General features: G+C 35.0%; 2 protein-coding genes and 1 long non-coding RNA gene across 4 annotated transcripts in view; 1 reads left to right on the plus strand and 2 right to left on the minus strand.

Annotated features, from left to right (window-relative positions):
* The window catches only part of LOC103511905, a 24,898-nt gene extending 24,038 nt beyond the window's left edge, over nt 1–860 (minus strand). The window contains exon 1 of the mRNA XM_026825527.1: nt 572–860. Coding sequence (XP_026681328.1) covers nt 572–629 — 58 coding nt within the window. The 5' untranslated portion in view covers nt 630–860. The remainder of the gene's footprint in view (nt 1–571) is intronic.
* Nucleotides 861–2,371: 1,511 nt separating this feature from the next.
* On the plus strand, nt 2,372–8,270 carry LOC103511901 (DNA repair protein complementing XP-A cells homolog). Of its 2 annotated transcripts, none has more exons than XR_003392261.1 (6): nt 2,372–2,688; nt 3,268–3,457; nt 4,709–5,005; nt 6,467–6,584; nt 7,682–7,909; nt 8,033–8,166. XR_003392261.1 is itself a non-coding variant. In XM_008476645.3 (6 exons), the coding sequence occupies exons 1-5, from the start codon at nt 2,531–2,533 to the stop codon at nt 7,840–7,842; spliced, it is 924 nt and encodes a 307-aa protein (XP_008474867.1). In that variant the 5' UTR covers nt 2,372–2,530; the 3' UTR covers nt 7,843–7,858; nt 7,974–8,270. The 2 variants fall into 2 exon arrangements, 1 of the variants encoding a protein (XP_008474867.1); XM_008476645.3 differs by having other exon boundaries at nt 7,682–7,858; nt 7,974–8,270.
* On the minus strand, nt 8,017–8,981 carry LOC113468542. The gene is made up of 2 exons (XR_003392262.1): nt 8,678–8,981; nt 8,017–8,507 (listed from the first exon to the last, which is right to left on the minus strand). It is a non-coding gene; the product is annotated as an uncharacterized LOC113468542 (long non-coding RNA).
* Between the last annotated feature and the right edge of the window lie 6,136 nt (nt 8,982–15,117).

Below are 15,117 nucleotides of genomic sequence, written 5' to 3' on the forward strand. Positions count from 1 at the left end.
TTTTGCCGCGCGACCCTGTCGCGCGGCAAAAATCGCATAGTGGAAACGTGTCGCGCGACACGAAAAAAAGTCGTGCGACCATGCGACTTCTATCCGATGAAAGTCGGTCCGGATCAAAGGAATGTCGCGTAGCAATGCCAGTGGAAACGTGTCGCGCGACTCTTCATTTTAGTTTGTTTTTTATTATGAGTGGGAGTGCTTTAATTTTAATAAAATTTTAATTTTTTTTATATAATTTTTATCACCCTATATCACGTTGAATACACAGCTTAAAAAAAATAAATTAAAATATTTTTTAATTGCAAGTGAAAACAGGTCACGTCGCGCGACAAATGTTGCAAGTGAAAACAGGTCACGTCGCGCGACATTGTCGCGCGATTTTGTCGCACGACAGAGGTCGCGTTGGTGGAAATCCACCTTTATAGTTTTCATATAACACATTGCGCATTGCATACCTAATTACCTATACGTAGAAATACACGGCGTTCATACAAATTGTAATGTTACCCATAGCTTGTAGAAGGGGTACCTACACGTTATGGTTACCTATATTATGCTACAGAATAGTCACCTTGTAAATCGAGATCTTCGCGGTTCAGTAGATCTTCAGATTTTTCTCTCCCCCTCATAACAATGTTCTTGAAATCATTCTTCAATTCTACAATCACAAATGCTGGTATAAAACTCTCAACTATTGTCGTTTAGCAAGATTGGTACCTATTGTACAATTTCAGATTTGGGCACGCGATATTTATGGTCTAAATAAATAAACTATGATAAAACATTAAAAAGTAAAAACCTATTTCTATTGAAATTTAATTGGAAGCAGTCGTAAAATAACACCGCACCGTTCTGTGCGAGATATACTGATGAGCTGCTCAAAATAAAATAATTTAATTATTCATTGGTTCCTACACTTCCTATCTTCTATCTTCCTAATAAGTTCATACTTCATAGATCGGTGTACCTCAACATCAAATAAATTTGCTCATGGTGAAATGCACTAAAGTAGCTAGGTGTATCCCACCCTCGGGGGCCCCGGTCAAGGGGTCCCGCATTAGCAGAACCAGTTCAAATTTTGCCAATTAAATGGACTGAATTTTGGCCTCACTATCACTAAACGGAACAGTGAAGCTGTGTCCACACATAGTCGACGCCGTGAAGAGTCGAAGCAGTGTACGGTTTCAGTCAATACGTTCATTGTACAATTTCAGATTTGGGCACGATATATATGGTCTAAATAAATAAACTATGATAAAACATTAAAAAATAAAAACCTATTTCTATTGAAATTTAATTAGAAGCAGTCGTAAAATAACACCGCACCGTTCTGTGCGAGATACTGATGAGCTGCTCAAAATAAAATAATTTAATTATTCATTGGTTCCTACACTTCCTATCTTCTATCTTAATCCTAATAAGTTCATACTTCATAGATCGGTGTACCTCAAGATCAAATAAATTTGCTCATGGTGAAATGCACTAAAAGTAGGTGTATCCCACCCTCGGGGGCCCCGGTCAAGGGGTCCCGCATTAGCAGAACCGGTTCAAATTTTGCCAATTAAATGGACTGAATTTTGGCCTCACCATCACTAAACGGAACAGTGAAGCTGTGTCCACACATAGTCGACGCCGTGAAGAGTCGAAGCAGTGTACGGTTTCAGTCAATACGTTCAAGCTTCGGCAAGACCCAAAATACAAGTTAACCCTCCGGGGGAAAAAGAAAAACTCAAATATTGTTTTTTTTTTACTTCCTTTGTCATTTTTTATCCCCACCACCCTCCGGGGGAAAAAGAAAAACTCAAATATTGTTTTTTTTTTACTTCCTTTGTCATTTTTTATCCCCACCACCGAAAAACGTAATGTTAATGTTTAATGTAGGTACCTACATTACAAGAGGAAAATTTCGATCGGTCCCATCATTGACCGGTGGCGCTCTCAAGCGGCATGTACCATGCAACTGCACGATAAACGCTTCGCTCATCTTCGGCTTTTATTTTATAATCAGCTGATTTTTGCTTGGAAAACAAAAAATCAGCTGACTTTTGTTTTGATACCTATCTTCGGTAAGACCCAAAATACAAGTTAACCCTCCGGGGGAAAAACTCAAATTAATATTGTTTTTTTACTTCCTTTGTCATTTTTTATCCCCACCACCGAAAAACGTAATGTTAATGTAGGTACCTACATTACAAGAGGAAAATTTCGATCGGTCCCATCATTGACCGGTGGCGCTCTCAAGCGGCATGTACCATGCAACTGCACGATAAACGCTTCGCTCATCTTCGGCTTTTATTTTATAATCAGCTGATTTTTGCTTGGAAAACAAAAAATCAGCTGACTTTTGTTTTGATACCTATTTAATAATTAATATTTATTGATTTTGTTACATAGAAAATTCTGCAATCATTTATTTAATTTTTTAATTTATTTTCTCTTTATTAATTAGATAGGTGTTTGAGTTCTGTATATCTTAACTCAACATTTTTCATTCTTATTATTTAATAGTCTCACTTCCTTATCAATCACAATGCAAAGCCCAGCAACCCCAAGAAAATCAGCCAAGGGTTCAAAAACCATATCCTTGAGTGCCATGCAAAAAGAACAAATAGAAAGAAACCGTCAGCGAGCCATTCAAATTCAGCAAACAAGAACAAGAGATTTATATGATCCGTATCCAAATCCAGTGTAAGTATGTATCAGTATCAGTAGGTACTAGTTCAATGATAACAAAAAATTGCTACAAAAGAGCTGTCACCAGTGTTATTATTTTTTGACCCCACTGGGATTCGCAAGAGATTTATATGATCCGTATCCAAATCCAGTGTAAGTATGTATCAGTACTATCAGTAGGTACTAGTTCAATGATAACAAAAAATTGCTACAAAAGAGCTGTCACCAGTGTTATTATTTTTTGACCCCACTGGGATTCGAACCTGGGTCTCTCACATACTACATACAAGGCAACTGCAGTGACCACTACACCATGGGAGATTAAAATGACTTAAACAGAGACTAAAATAAGAGTTTAAACCGACTCTATGGCCCCTGGCCTTACACACAAAAAGAAGCTTTTTTTCATTGTTCTTGCTTCTGAATACCTGTTCAAGGATTATGCCGACTCTATGGCCCCTGGCCTTACACACAAAAAGAAGCTTTTTTTCATTGTTCTTGCTTCTGAATACCTGTTCAAGGATTATGGAACAATAAATTGTAAAATTTTGTTGAAAATTAGATCAATTTTTCTCCCTCTATCCTTTTCAACAGGAAAGCAGGTGTTCGACAGACAGCAAGTGCCCCATCATCTTGTCCACAATCACCCAACTTGAGATCAACAACTAGATTAGGAGGTGCAAGATCACCAGGGACAATACGAAGTATTATCAATGCTGTGGGAAGCAAATTGTTTACTGATACAGGAGGTGGTTTTCTTTTGGATTATGACGATAAGTATGAGGTATACATATATACATAATATATGTTATAACACAGACACCAACAATATTACATTTAAGTAGGTACATATTTAATTTGAATGGACCATTTGCACTTACTTAGGTGAGGTTTCAAAGTCAAACAGCTGAAAAATTTAGGGTACTTGTTCAGAAGTCATGTCAATAGAAAATGTTTCAAAAAGGAGCTGCCACCAATGAGCAGTGACCAGTGCTAATATAGGGTTAGGTTAAACACAAAAAAGAACTATCTTTTTCATTGTTGTAGCTTCTGTATTTAATTAAATGAACTAGAGAAGAAAAAGACGGGACTTCTAGATCCAGAGATAAATTGATTTAAAAAATGCTGGTAAATCTTATTTACTGACATCTCACGAAACTTTTGGTTAAGATCGGTGCAACGGTTGGCGGCATTTTACCGCTTTTTGGCGCTTTTCGGTGTAATTTAACATTACATTTACTTAAGTAGGTACATATTTAATTTGAATAGACCATTTGCACTTACTTAGGTGAGGTTTCAAAGTCAAACAGCAGAAAAATTTAGGGTACTTGTTCAGAAGTCATGTCAATAGAAAATGTTTCAAAGAGGAGCTGCCACTAATGAGCAGTGACAAGTGCTAATATAGGGTTAGGTTAAACACAAAAAGGAACTACCTTTTTCATTGTTGTAGCTTCTGTATTTAATTACCAAAATGAACTAGAGAAGAAAAAGACGGGACTTCTAGATCCAGAGATAAATTGATTTAAAAAATGCTGGTAAATCTTATTTACTGACATCATGGCATATGCTCCCTTAGCAATAATGTCACATATCAAGTCTCCTAAACAGGCAATAGTAGTGTAATCTGCAGGTAACATATTTGTGCACATGGGTTTCAGCTCATTTCTTATTTTATGATTTCACACCTCTTTGATCTTTTACATCAGAACAGCAAATAACATTTTTTGTAGATGCTTTAACACTACAGACAGTAGGTTGTTTGCACTGATACCGCTAAATTATATACGGTTGAACATTTATTTTCAACCTTTTAAAGTTACTTTTTTAGAATTTGGACCTTGGACTGGGATTTTTCACAACTTTTACTCAGGAATTGACCTTTTATTCATGATTTTTGCTCAAATGCAACAGTTCCATATTGAGAATCCCTTCACAAATAACATATATTTCTTTTTAAATTATAAACAAATATTAGGTAATATACTTTATCAATTCATTTTTTATTTATTAAATTATTATTGTACTTTTTTTTTAGGAGAAATACATCAAACAGCCTGCACCTCTATTGCTAGAATCAGAGCAACCAACTTGTGTAGAATGTAAGAAGAAATTTCCACAGTCATTCTTGTATGACAAGTTTGGTCACTCTGTGTGTGATTCATGCCGGGATGGAGAATCCAAACACTGCCTTGTCACCCGAACAGATGCCAAAAATGAATATCTGCTCAAAGATTGTGACTTGGATAAGCGAGAGCCAGTGCTGAGATTCCTGCGAGCCAAAAACCCTCACAACAAACACTGGGGAGACATGAAACTTTACCTCAGCTTACAGGTGATTGACACTCTTTGATCTAGATTCACTTGCTATTGTCTATGGTACCTACCTATTGTTCTAAATACTGTTCACTGTTGTTGTTACTACTAACTTGTTAATTTAAAATTACCTACTTAAAAGTATATTTGAATAATGATTAAACTTTGGGTTATGTCTAAAATATTGGTAGGTTTGGATGACAGTGTTTTATCCATACCATAATTCTTTAAAATTGCAATTAACTTCGGTGGCTGAGTGGGTATCACACTAGGCTTGCATGCGGGAAGTCCCAGGTTCAATTCCTGGTGGGGTCAAAGTAATAATAATCGGTACTTTTGTACCTTCTTTTAGTGGCCGAGTGGGTATCATCACACTAGGCTTGCATGCGGGAAGTCCCAGGTTCAATTCCTGGTGGGGTCAAAGTAATAATAATCGGTACTTTTGTACCTTCTTTTATTTTTAACAAATTTGGTAAACAGTATTACAATGAATGTACAGGGTGCCAGCTCCAGTCTTACAAAGGTTAACTTTGACTGGCATGATATAAAATAAAGAGATCACTTGGGTGAAAATAATAGCAACTAAGTAAAAAATAGGAAAAAATAAGTAAAAAAACCTAGCTAGGTATAATATATAAATTGAGAGTATAAAGTACCTAATACGGGTAGGGTAAAAAATAGGAAAAAATAAGTAAAAAAACCTAGCTAGGTATAATATATAAATTGAGAGTATAAAGTACCTAATACGGGTAGGTAAGTCAGAATGGTGGGAAATGTTATATGGTAGGAGGTAAAGGATATTTTGGAGGTGAGGGTGGGAGGGAGTATAGAGATGGAGAAGAATAAAGTGGAAGATGTGGGTGGATTAGGTACGTTTCTGTTGATGCTAGAAACGTACGTACAGAGGTTTAATTTAAGTAGTTAATGGAGGTCAAAGTTTTTTTGGCTCTGTGTTTGGAGTTGGGTTACACTCAGCCATGTGAGGACAATTGAGTGGCTAGATACTTTAATCAAGTAGCAACCAGTGGCAGCATTAACAGTGTAAAAAGATTGATGGTACAAGTTGATGAGATTTAATAGTAAATTGTTCACTTTGTAATACTGTGATACCCGTTAGTTAAAAAAAAAAAAAAGATCTCTGCCGGGTGGATTAGGTATGTTTCTGTTGATGCTAGAAACGTACGTACAGAGGTTTAATTTAAGTAGTTAATGGGGGTCAAAGTTTTTTTGGCTCTGTGTTTGGAGTTGGGTTACACTCAGCCATGTGAGGACAATTGAGTGGCTAGATACAAGTTGATGAGATTTAAAATTGTTCACTTTGTAATACTGTGATACCCGTTAGTTACAAAAAAAAAAAAGATCTCTGCTTTACAATAAAGAATTCATGATTTGATTTGATTTTTTTTTACTTTCTATTACTAATGCATTTTTTTTACCATGAAAGATTAGGCATCTAAATAGAAAATCTTTCCACTTCCAGGTAGAGCAAAGAGCAATAGAAGTGTGGGGTTCAGAAGAAGAATTGGAGCAAGAAAGAGAAAGAAGAGCTGAAAAAGCCAGCAACTCCAAACTGAAGCAGTATAATAAGAAAATCAAAGGTGAGTCTTAGCTTTAGAAGTTAACCTATGTCTAAGCTGGTGATGATGTGCTTGTTGTTACCTTGTTGGTCAAATCCTTAGCTTTAGAAGTTAACCTATGTATAACCTGGTGATGATGTGCTTGTTGTTACCTTGTTGATCAAATCCTTAGCTTTAGAAGTTAACCTATGTATAACCTGGTGATGATGTGCTTGTTGTTACCTTGTTGATCAAATCCTTAGCTTTAGAAGTTAACCTATGTATAACCTGGTGATGATGTGCTTGTTGTTACCTTGTTGATCAAATCCTTAGCTTTAGAAGTTAACCTATGTATAACCTGGTGATGATGTGCTTGTTGTTACCTTGTTGATCAAATCCTTAGCTTTAGAAGTTAACCTATGTATAACCTGGTGATGATGTGCTTGTTGTTACCTTGTTGATCAAATCCTTAGCTTTAGAAGTTAACCTATGTATAACCTGGTGATGATGTGCTTGTTGTTACCTTGTTGGTCAAATCCTTAGCTTTAGAAGTTAACCTATGTATAACCTGGTGATGATGTGCTTGTTGTTACCTTGTTGATCAAATCCTTAGCTTTAGAAGTTAACCTATGTATAACCTGGTGATGATGTGCTTGTTGTTACCTTGTTGATCAAATCCTTAGCTTTAGAAGTTAACCTATGTATAACCTGGTGATGATGTGCTTGTTGTTACCTTGTTGATCAAATCCTTAGCTTTAGAAGTTAACCTATGTATAACCTGGTGATGATGTGCTTGTTGTTACCTTGTTGATCAAATCCTTAGCTTTAGAAGTTAACCTATGTATAACCTGGTGATGATGTGCTTGTTGTTACCTTGTTGATCAAATCCTTAGCTTTAGAAGTTAACCTATGTATAACCTGGTGATGATGTGCTTGTTGTTACCTTGTGGTAAAAGTGCTCAAGTTTTCTATAAATTTTAATTAAAATAACTTGTTTTCTCTAACCTGGACGAACAAAAATATTTCTGAAGATGTGACCTAGGTTATCAATATCTCTCAAATAGAAATCACTCTCAATAGTCTCAATTTAGCCCTGTTCAACTTAAAATCGTTGTATTTATTTATTTGTATTATTTCAGCTCTGAGAATGGCAGTGAGGAGTAGTTTGTTCAACAAGATCTCCACAAGTCCTTCCAGTCACTCACATCAGTTTGGTATGGAGGTCCATAATGAAGAAGACGATACCTATACACGAAAGTGCAGCACTTGTGACTTTGAGGAAACATTTGAGAAGATGTGAATCTAGCACTCATCTTAGATATATTAGCGATCTCATTTAATCACAGTATTGAGGGGGACAGGTTCAAATTCTGTTTTGTATAGGTAACCTTAATAGTAATAATCAAAATTCCTTTAGGTTTAATATTGTTGTTCTTAGATATTATATTAGCGATCTCATTTAATCGCAGTATTGAGGGGGACAGGTTCAAATTCTGTTTTGTATAGGTAACCTTAATAGTAATAATCAAAATTCCTTTAGGTTTAATATTGTTGCATTTTTCATAAAAATCAGGCAAACCATTCAGAAGTTATGGTGGAACAAAATACTTGGGATAAAGCCAAGATCTAGCTTTTAATTGTTTAAAATACGGTCTATTTAAAGTGGGTATTTCATACTAAATTTTAGTCTCTTGACTGTATCTAATGAATTCATTGCTAAACTCCAGATTGTTATTATTAATTTATATGTATGTAAAGTTGAATTCAATACTCATTATTATTTAAAAGTTTACAGGCAATTTACAGCAATAATGAATTTTATATGTACATAAATACTATTTTAAACCGATTTTGCTAACACGTTTTTGAACAGTTTTAGACTCCACGATGACTAATTTTGATATGTTCACAATAAACATGTCAAAGATTACGGTAGATAAAACAAGTCATAACAAAATAATGACCCTTTCAAATCTTGCGTTCTTATTGGGACACCATAAACATGTCAAAGATTACGGTAGATAAAACAAGTCATAACAAAATAATGACCCTTTCAAATCTTGCGTTCTTATTGGGACACCTTAAACATGTCAAAGATTACGGTAGATAAAACAAGTCATAACAAAATAATGAACCTTTCAAATCTTGCGTTCTTATTGGGACACCCTTTATTTTATAGCCAACGTTGATAGGTAACATTTGAATTTCATACACTTAAGTTGTATGTTTCAAAAATAAATTGAAATTGGAGGATGAAGAAATAAACACGTTTAATTCATAATACTGTACATTTGTGTATTTTTATTTTCCTGTTACCGTAGCTACGATTTTTCTTCTTTTTTTTTTCACGCAGCGACAAAAATCTTACATGACAAAATAATTATGTAGGTAAATAAATGATACCTTGTACTCATAAATCATCTCCTGAATTGGTCAGCGGCTATTTAACGTTGATAGGTAACATTTGAATTTCATACGCTTAAGTTGTATGTTTCAAAAATAAATTGAAATTGGAGGATGAAGAAATAAACACGTTTAATTCATAATACTGTAAATTTGTGTATTTTTATTTTCTTGTTACCGTATCTACGATTTTTCTTCTTTTTTTTTTCACGCAGCGATAAAAATCTTACATGACAAAATAATTATGTAGGTAAATAAATGATACCTTGTACTCATAAATCATCTCCTGAATTGGTCAGCGGCTATTACATCGACCATGGAATGAGATAATAATAATAATAATAATAATAATAATAAGGTTTATTTAGTTTCTTCATATATCTCAGCGTGTTCCTATAAGTATATGTAACTATACTTTTCAGGAACATTTTAGTTTCTTATATCATATCATGATTTGTTCATTTTCTTCTTCTTCCTCTACTTCTTGATTATGTAATAAGGTTTATTTAGTTTCTTCATATATCTCATCGTGTTCCTATAAGTATATGTACTTAACTATACTTTTCAGAAACATTTTAGTTATATCATATCATGATTTGTTCATTTTCTTCTTCTTCTTCTTCTTCCTCTACTTCTTGATTATGTCAAATTTCATTGTTCGTTTCTAAAAGGTGTTTTTGTGTCTCCAATTTCATTTTGATTTTAATGTCTATATTTCTCAGTTCATTTGGTAATGAATTTAACAAGTTCGGTAGTACGTTTCTGTTGATGCTAGTGCCATAGTTATTTTATTGTCTATATTTCTCAGTTCATTTGGTAATGAATTTAACAAGTTCGGTACCTACTTGATATTTTATTGTAGTTTTGCCATAGTTATTTCTTGTATTATACGTTATCCAGATGGATATGGCAGCAAGGAGTCATTACAAAAGTATGCTACGTTGCCAAACATGTCGAAGGTGCAACGGTAGAAAATCTTTAAAAGAGGAAGGTACATTGCACAGTGCTTCCTCCCACATTGCACAGTGATTCAACCTCTTGTAATTGATATTTTATTGTAGTTTTGCCATAGTTATTTCTTGTATTAGGTGTTATGTATTTCTTGTATTGTATGGATTTTCATATAAGTATTATTCTATGTATGTCTTCATAATAGTGTTTATTAATCATTACAAATTTATGCTAGTTTTGGAAATTCAGTATTCTATAGAATTTCATTTTTTCCACTCGTTTTTCTTTTGTTGTAAAGGGATATCCCCCACAAAAACACAAATGTGAAAAAAGGCCAAGTTCCTATCCAAAAATGTCGGCCCTTAAAAGTGGTGAGATCAGAAAATTAAGGCCAAGTCTGCATTGCAATTTTTCGTGTCTGCTGAAAATGCTGGATCTCAATTCCTTCAACCTTCTCTCAATTTCAACTTGGCAATGTTTTTCTTTCTCAAATTAATGCCTAAATACGTTGTTGTTGGTGTAATGGTTGTTGGTGAAATATCTTTTTGATACCTAACTAAGATTTTAGTAGTTTCGTAATTAACCTATCTCGGTGGTGTAGTGGTCGCCTGGTAAACAGGAGGGCGTGGGTTCAATCCCAGCCGAGGTATGGAATTTTATCCTCAATATAATTTGAGAATTTGACCACAATAATAGTAGTAGCCTACTGCTGGAGTAAAGGGACTTTACAGTCCTATGCGAGCAGTATAAATAAGCACTATTATTATTATTATTATTATTATTAAAAAAGCGGTCGCAATACTGTTAACTGTAAAAATACAGGAAAATACCGCTAACCGTTCTTCCGATGGTCATAAAAATTACTAATAGATCAGTTGCGCTTACTTGGGTGATGTTTCAAAGTCATAGAGCGGGAAAAATGAGGACCAACGGAATTTTTCTTTTTCTTCTACGACTTCTAGACTTCTAAATCGATTTAAAAAATACCGGTAAATCATAAACTTTGACGTCACGGCATACGCTCCCGTAGGCGATGACATTACATCAAATGTCCCGAGCAAAGCTCCCTTGCAGGCAACGCATTAATGTGTTTGTGCGCATACGTTTCTGCGCAGTTCTTTCTGCTCCTTTGAAGTATCTCCTTGGGGAAAGTACCACAGAGGTCAGTAATAAAATACGACTGTGATGACTCGTTGGAATTATCGAAAGGTACACATGAAAGTAAAATCAAAAATTCAAATCAAGAATAATAATAAACTGAATATTAAACAAATTAGGTAGGTACATATAGGTACTGATTTTCTCTAATCACGATCGAATAAACTACGGGCTAAAAAATTCCCGGAGGGACGGGCCCAGCTTGTTTTTATTCCACCAAGGATATTCCTCTTAAGACGTAATAGCACGACCACACTTGCTGCCGCGGGTCACTTGTGTATTTTCAATGGTTATCTGAAAAAGGGCCTCTGAGAGATTTTTTTTTATTTTTTTTTATAAAAAAAAATCCAAGAATTAAAGTCTGTCTCTTAAGTTAAGGGAGATGTTTTTAGTTTTTATACATGTGGGTTTCTGTAGGTAAACACCATGGAATATGCTTTGACAGCCAGGGTGTTGAAGTATCTCCTTGGGGAAAGTACCACAGAGGTCAGTAATAAAATACGACTGTGATGACTCGTTGGAATTATCGAAAGGTATGAATAAATTTTCGAAGGTTTCAATTCAATAATAATTATCGAGAGTTGACTGTATTTAAAATTCTCCCTCCCTCGGAAAGTGGCTAATTTTGTTTTGGATTAGGAATGAGAAGAGGACGTTGGGAAATCTCACTAATTAAACAAAGCTTGAAAACAGATTGTTCAATTTTTTTTATTTATTAATAATATTATTATTTTATATATACGGTACTTATAAATCTTATAATTAAAATAACAATGTTTACCTTTGAACAAGGTGAGAACACTTCTGATATTTTAAATGCTACCAATAAAAAAAAAAAAAAAAAAAAAAAACAATAAATACGCTACCTACACTGAGCAAAATTATTATCATAAAAAATATTTCCTGAGTCCTTTATACGTTGACACGTTAGTAAAATTATTAAAATTCACCAACTCCCTTTGGTGAGCAGGGCCGTATCCAGGGGGGGATGAATACGGCCCTGTTGCTGAGTATTGTTACTTGTGAAGTTTGAGGAGCTCTGGTGAATATCACGACGCGACGCAACATATCAACGTATTTAATTCATATGTCTGATATCGGCAGTGAAAATATACCTACATATGAGCCATAGACGGGCTTTATAGTCTCAAGTGAATAGAAGTTATTTCTAGTGATAGTAAAGGGTCATAATGGGCATATAAAAAATATAAACTATTGTAAAGTATGTAAAAATAGATCAAAAATTAAATATTAGCACAAGATAAGGCACTTGAGTATTGCTATAAACATAATGGACCTTATTGGAAATTGGGGGACACTACTCTAGCAAATTTATTTCTATATATAACATAATTTGAGCAAAGGTTGCTAAACTAGATTCAGAATTTGGTTAAAATTCGCGTGTTATTTCATTTCTTTTTCCCCCTTAAATACACATTAATTAATTAATAATATTATAATGATAAATAAAATAATATATTTATACTTATCTAATAATGGTTGCTTCAGTCAGCTACAAATGTAAATCCATTAGGTACATAATGTATTAAATTCTAAGTCCCAAGTTATATTAAATTTAGCATATGACTTGAAATTTTTTACCTGACAACTTAATGTATGATTAAATATAATATTTATTTATTATTTTTTAATTTTTATTGAATATACCTTATTTATACTGTCCGCTAAGACTGAAAAGTCCCAGTATGCCCATAATAATAACAATAATGCTAATAATACTAATACTACCATTATGGATGATTATTATTATTATTTCGGTTTATCTCCTTTACAGGGTGTTTCTATTCGGTTTATTTGCAGGCGTTGCCAATTCAAATAGGCCGTCACTGTGATTGGATCAGTTCAGGGTTTTCCGGATCAGGTTACATATGGACAGTATGACTGAGTGTTGCATCTTTGCGATTATAGATTTGTGTATATTTAGCTCTTGTAGGTGTTTGGCCATGGTTTTCGGTTTATTATTATTATTACTATGTTACCTTTTGAACTGATGGTATCTTTTGTTGGTGATTGATCCTAGGAGTATTATGTGAGAGGAGGATGAAAGTACAAAATGGGAGAAAAACATGGGCGACGAAGAGATGTAGGTAGCAGGAATGAGAATGTTGAGGTGGAGTAACGACAGGATCAGGAATGAAGTCATAAGGAATAGGATAAAGGTAACATCTAAGAGAGGAGCTTACAGTGGTCTGTTCATGTTGAAACAAGAGATGAGAGCTACATAGGGAAAAGAGTCGAGAGAATGGAAGTGAGGAAGAGAAAAGATCGAGGGAGACTAAGAAAAAGGTGGAAAGATTGTGTGAATCAAGACTTGAGGGAGGAAAATTTATCAGGACATGAGGTACACAATAGGGCTGCCTAGAAGGGACTGACAAGAAACGCAGACCCTATTTGAATTGGGAGAATCCTAGAAGTATTATTCACTTCCGAGGATCGAATGTGGTTTTTGACGCCACCAACTCACCACCACCATTGGATAATCCAAGGATCAATCACAAATCAAACATTCCCAACCGTTAAATAAAAGGGTATCTTATACAACTTCTGGGACATCTTATACAAGAAATATGATACATCTATTCTTTTTATTCTTCTTCGCCTTTTCCCGTGTACAGAATGGGTCGGCGTTTTTCGTCAGCCTCTCAATCAGCCATGAGGGTGATTGCTTTGGGGGCTGACATTTGGTTTTGGCTACAAAATTTTTACAAGTGGATGTCTTTCGCACTCAATCTTTGCTATTTCTTTACCAGGGGAAATATGATACATCGATATTGCACAAATATCCAACTTATCAAGTAGAAATCATAATGTGTAAAAAAAAAAATGTTCTATTACATTACTCTATGATAGAAATAGACTCTGAATATTATTTTAAACTACTTAATAGCACACACTGACAGGTATTTTCCATTTCATTTGAACTTGGAACACCAACACCAATAATTACACAAAGAACACCAAGTGACACGTTTTTTATTTTATCACAAGTTCAATCACAGTCGAATTAGTTCCAGTCTGTCATTAAAGCCCGTTCCCACTTGTCGTTCGGAAAAAAAAAAAAAAAAAAAAACGTCGTGTGTAGTGGGAACACTCCCATTTAAATTACACACTACCTGCAAGGATATTCGGAAAAACATCGGATGAAAGTCACGAGAAGTGGGAACGGGCCTTTAGTACATGTACAGTATGTACACACGAGGCTACTGAGAAGAAACTCAACCCGTTAGTAACTAGTTACTAACTGATTGGTAACTTGACTCTACACTCCGTAGTAACTAGTAACTCTAGTTCGTTCAGTATTGTGCTCCACGTCCCTCACCAGAAACAAGTCTGCTTTTACACCCATATTTATGACACAAAATACTAGCTCTCAAGTCGCACTTGAAACATAAATTCCAAACATCTGATTGGCCAAAATTGACCCAAATCTGACTTGAGAGCGAGATAAGAGGTTTGTGTAGCCAGCCTAGTTAGCTTAGTTGGTAGTGCGTCTGCCTTGTAAGCGCTAGGCCGCGGGTTCAATTCCCGCCCGGGGCGGATTTTATCCTGATGGGATAATGTTCGTTCTCGGAACGGCTGGCTTTCTCCTATCCTGTCTTCCTTCTCTCTTCGATTTCGGGACGATAAGACCATAGCAGTTACAGTTCCCCCTGTCAAACCCCCTCTTAAAAAAAAAGAGGTTTGTGGCTTGTGGGTTTTGTACGGGTGAGATGAGCCTCGGACGGAGGTGAGATAGGATAGTTGTTTCTACAATTTTTGGCATGGCAGCTGGGTGAACTTAAATAAGCAAGGATAGCGCCGTGGGAGTGTTGGCGTATGCTTTTCTAAACTCTGTCCCGGCGGCCCATGTTCTCAAATTTAGTTTTAGATATTTTTTTATGTTTGCTTTTGTCAATTTGTTGTTTCGTAACCTATCTACATATCAAGTGCAAAGTATAATATAAACACGCTGCAAACTCCGAGATAACAAAAGTAAAAAATGAATCTGCAGCATTGTAACAATTTGCTTGCGGGAAAAATCAAAAATTTCGAATTTCCCCGC

Source organism: Diaphorina citri, unplaced genomic scaffold (genome assembly GCF_000475195.1).
Source record: "Diaphorina citri unplaced genomic scaffold, Diaci psyllid genome assembly version 1.1 scaffold765, whole genome shotgun sequence".
Classification (NCBI taxonomy): domain Eukaryota; kingdom Metazoa; phylum Arthropoda; class Insecta; order Hemiptera; family Psyllidae; genus Diaphorina; species Diaphorina citri.

Bases quoted from the DNA above. Each gene is read 5' to 3' on its own strand.
- LOC103511901 (XM_008476645.3), top strand. From the start codon at position 2,531: ATGCAAAGCCCAGCAACCCCAAGAAAATCAGCCAAGGGTTCAAAAACC. The intron at 3,458-4,708 runs GTATACATATAT...CTTTTTTTTTAG, and splicing joins ATTATGACGATAAGTATGAG to GAGAAATACATCAAACAGCC. The intron at 5,006-6,466 runs GTGATTGACACT...TTCCACTTCCAG, and splicing joins AACTTTACCTCAGCTTACAG to GTAGAGCAAAGAGCAATAGA.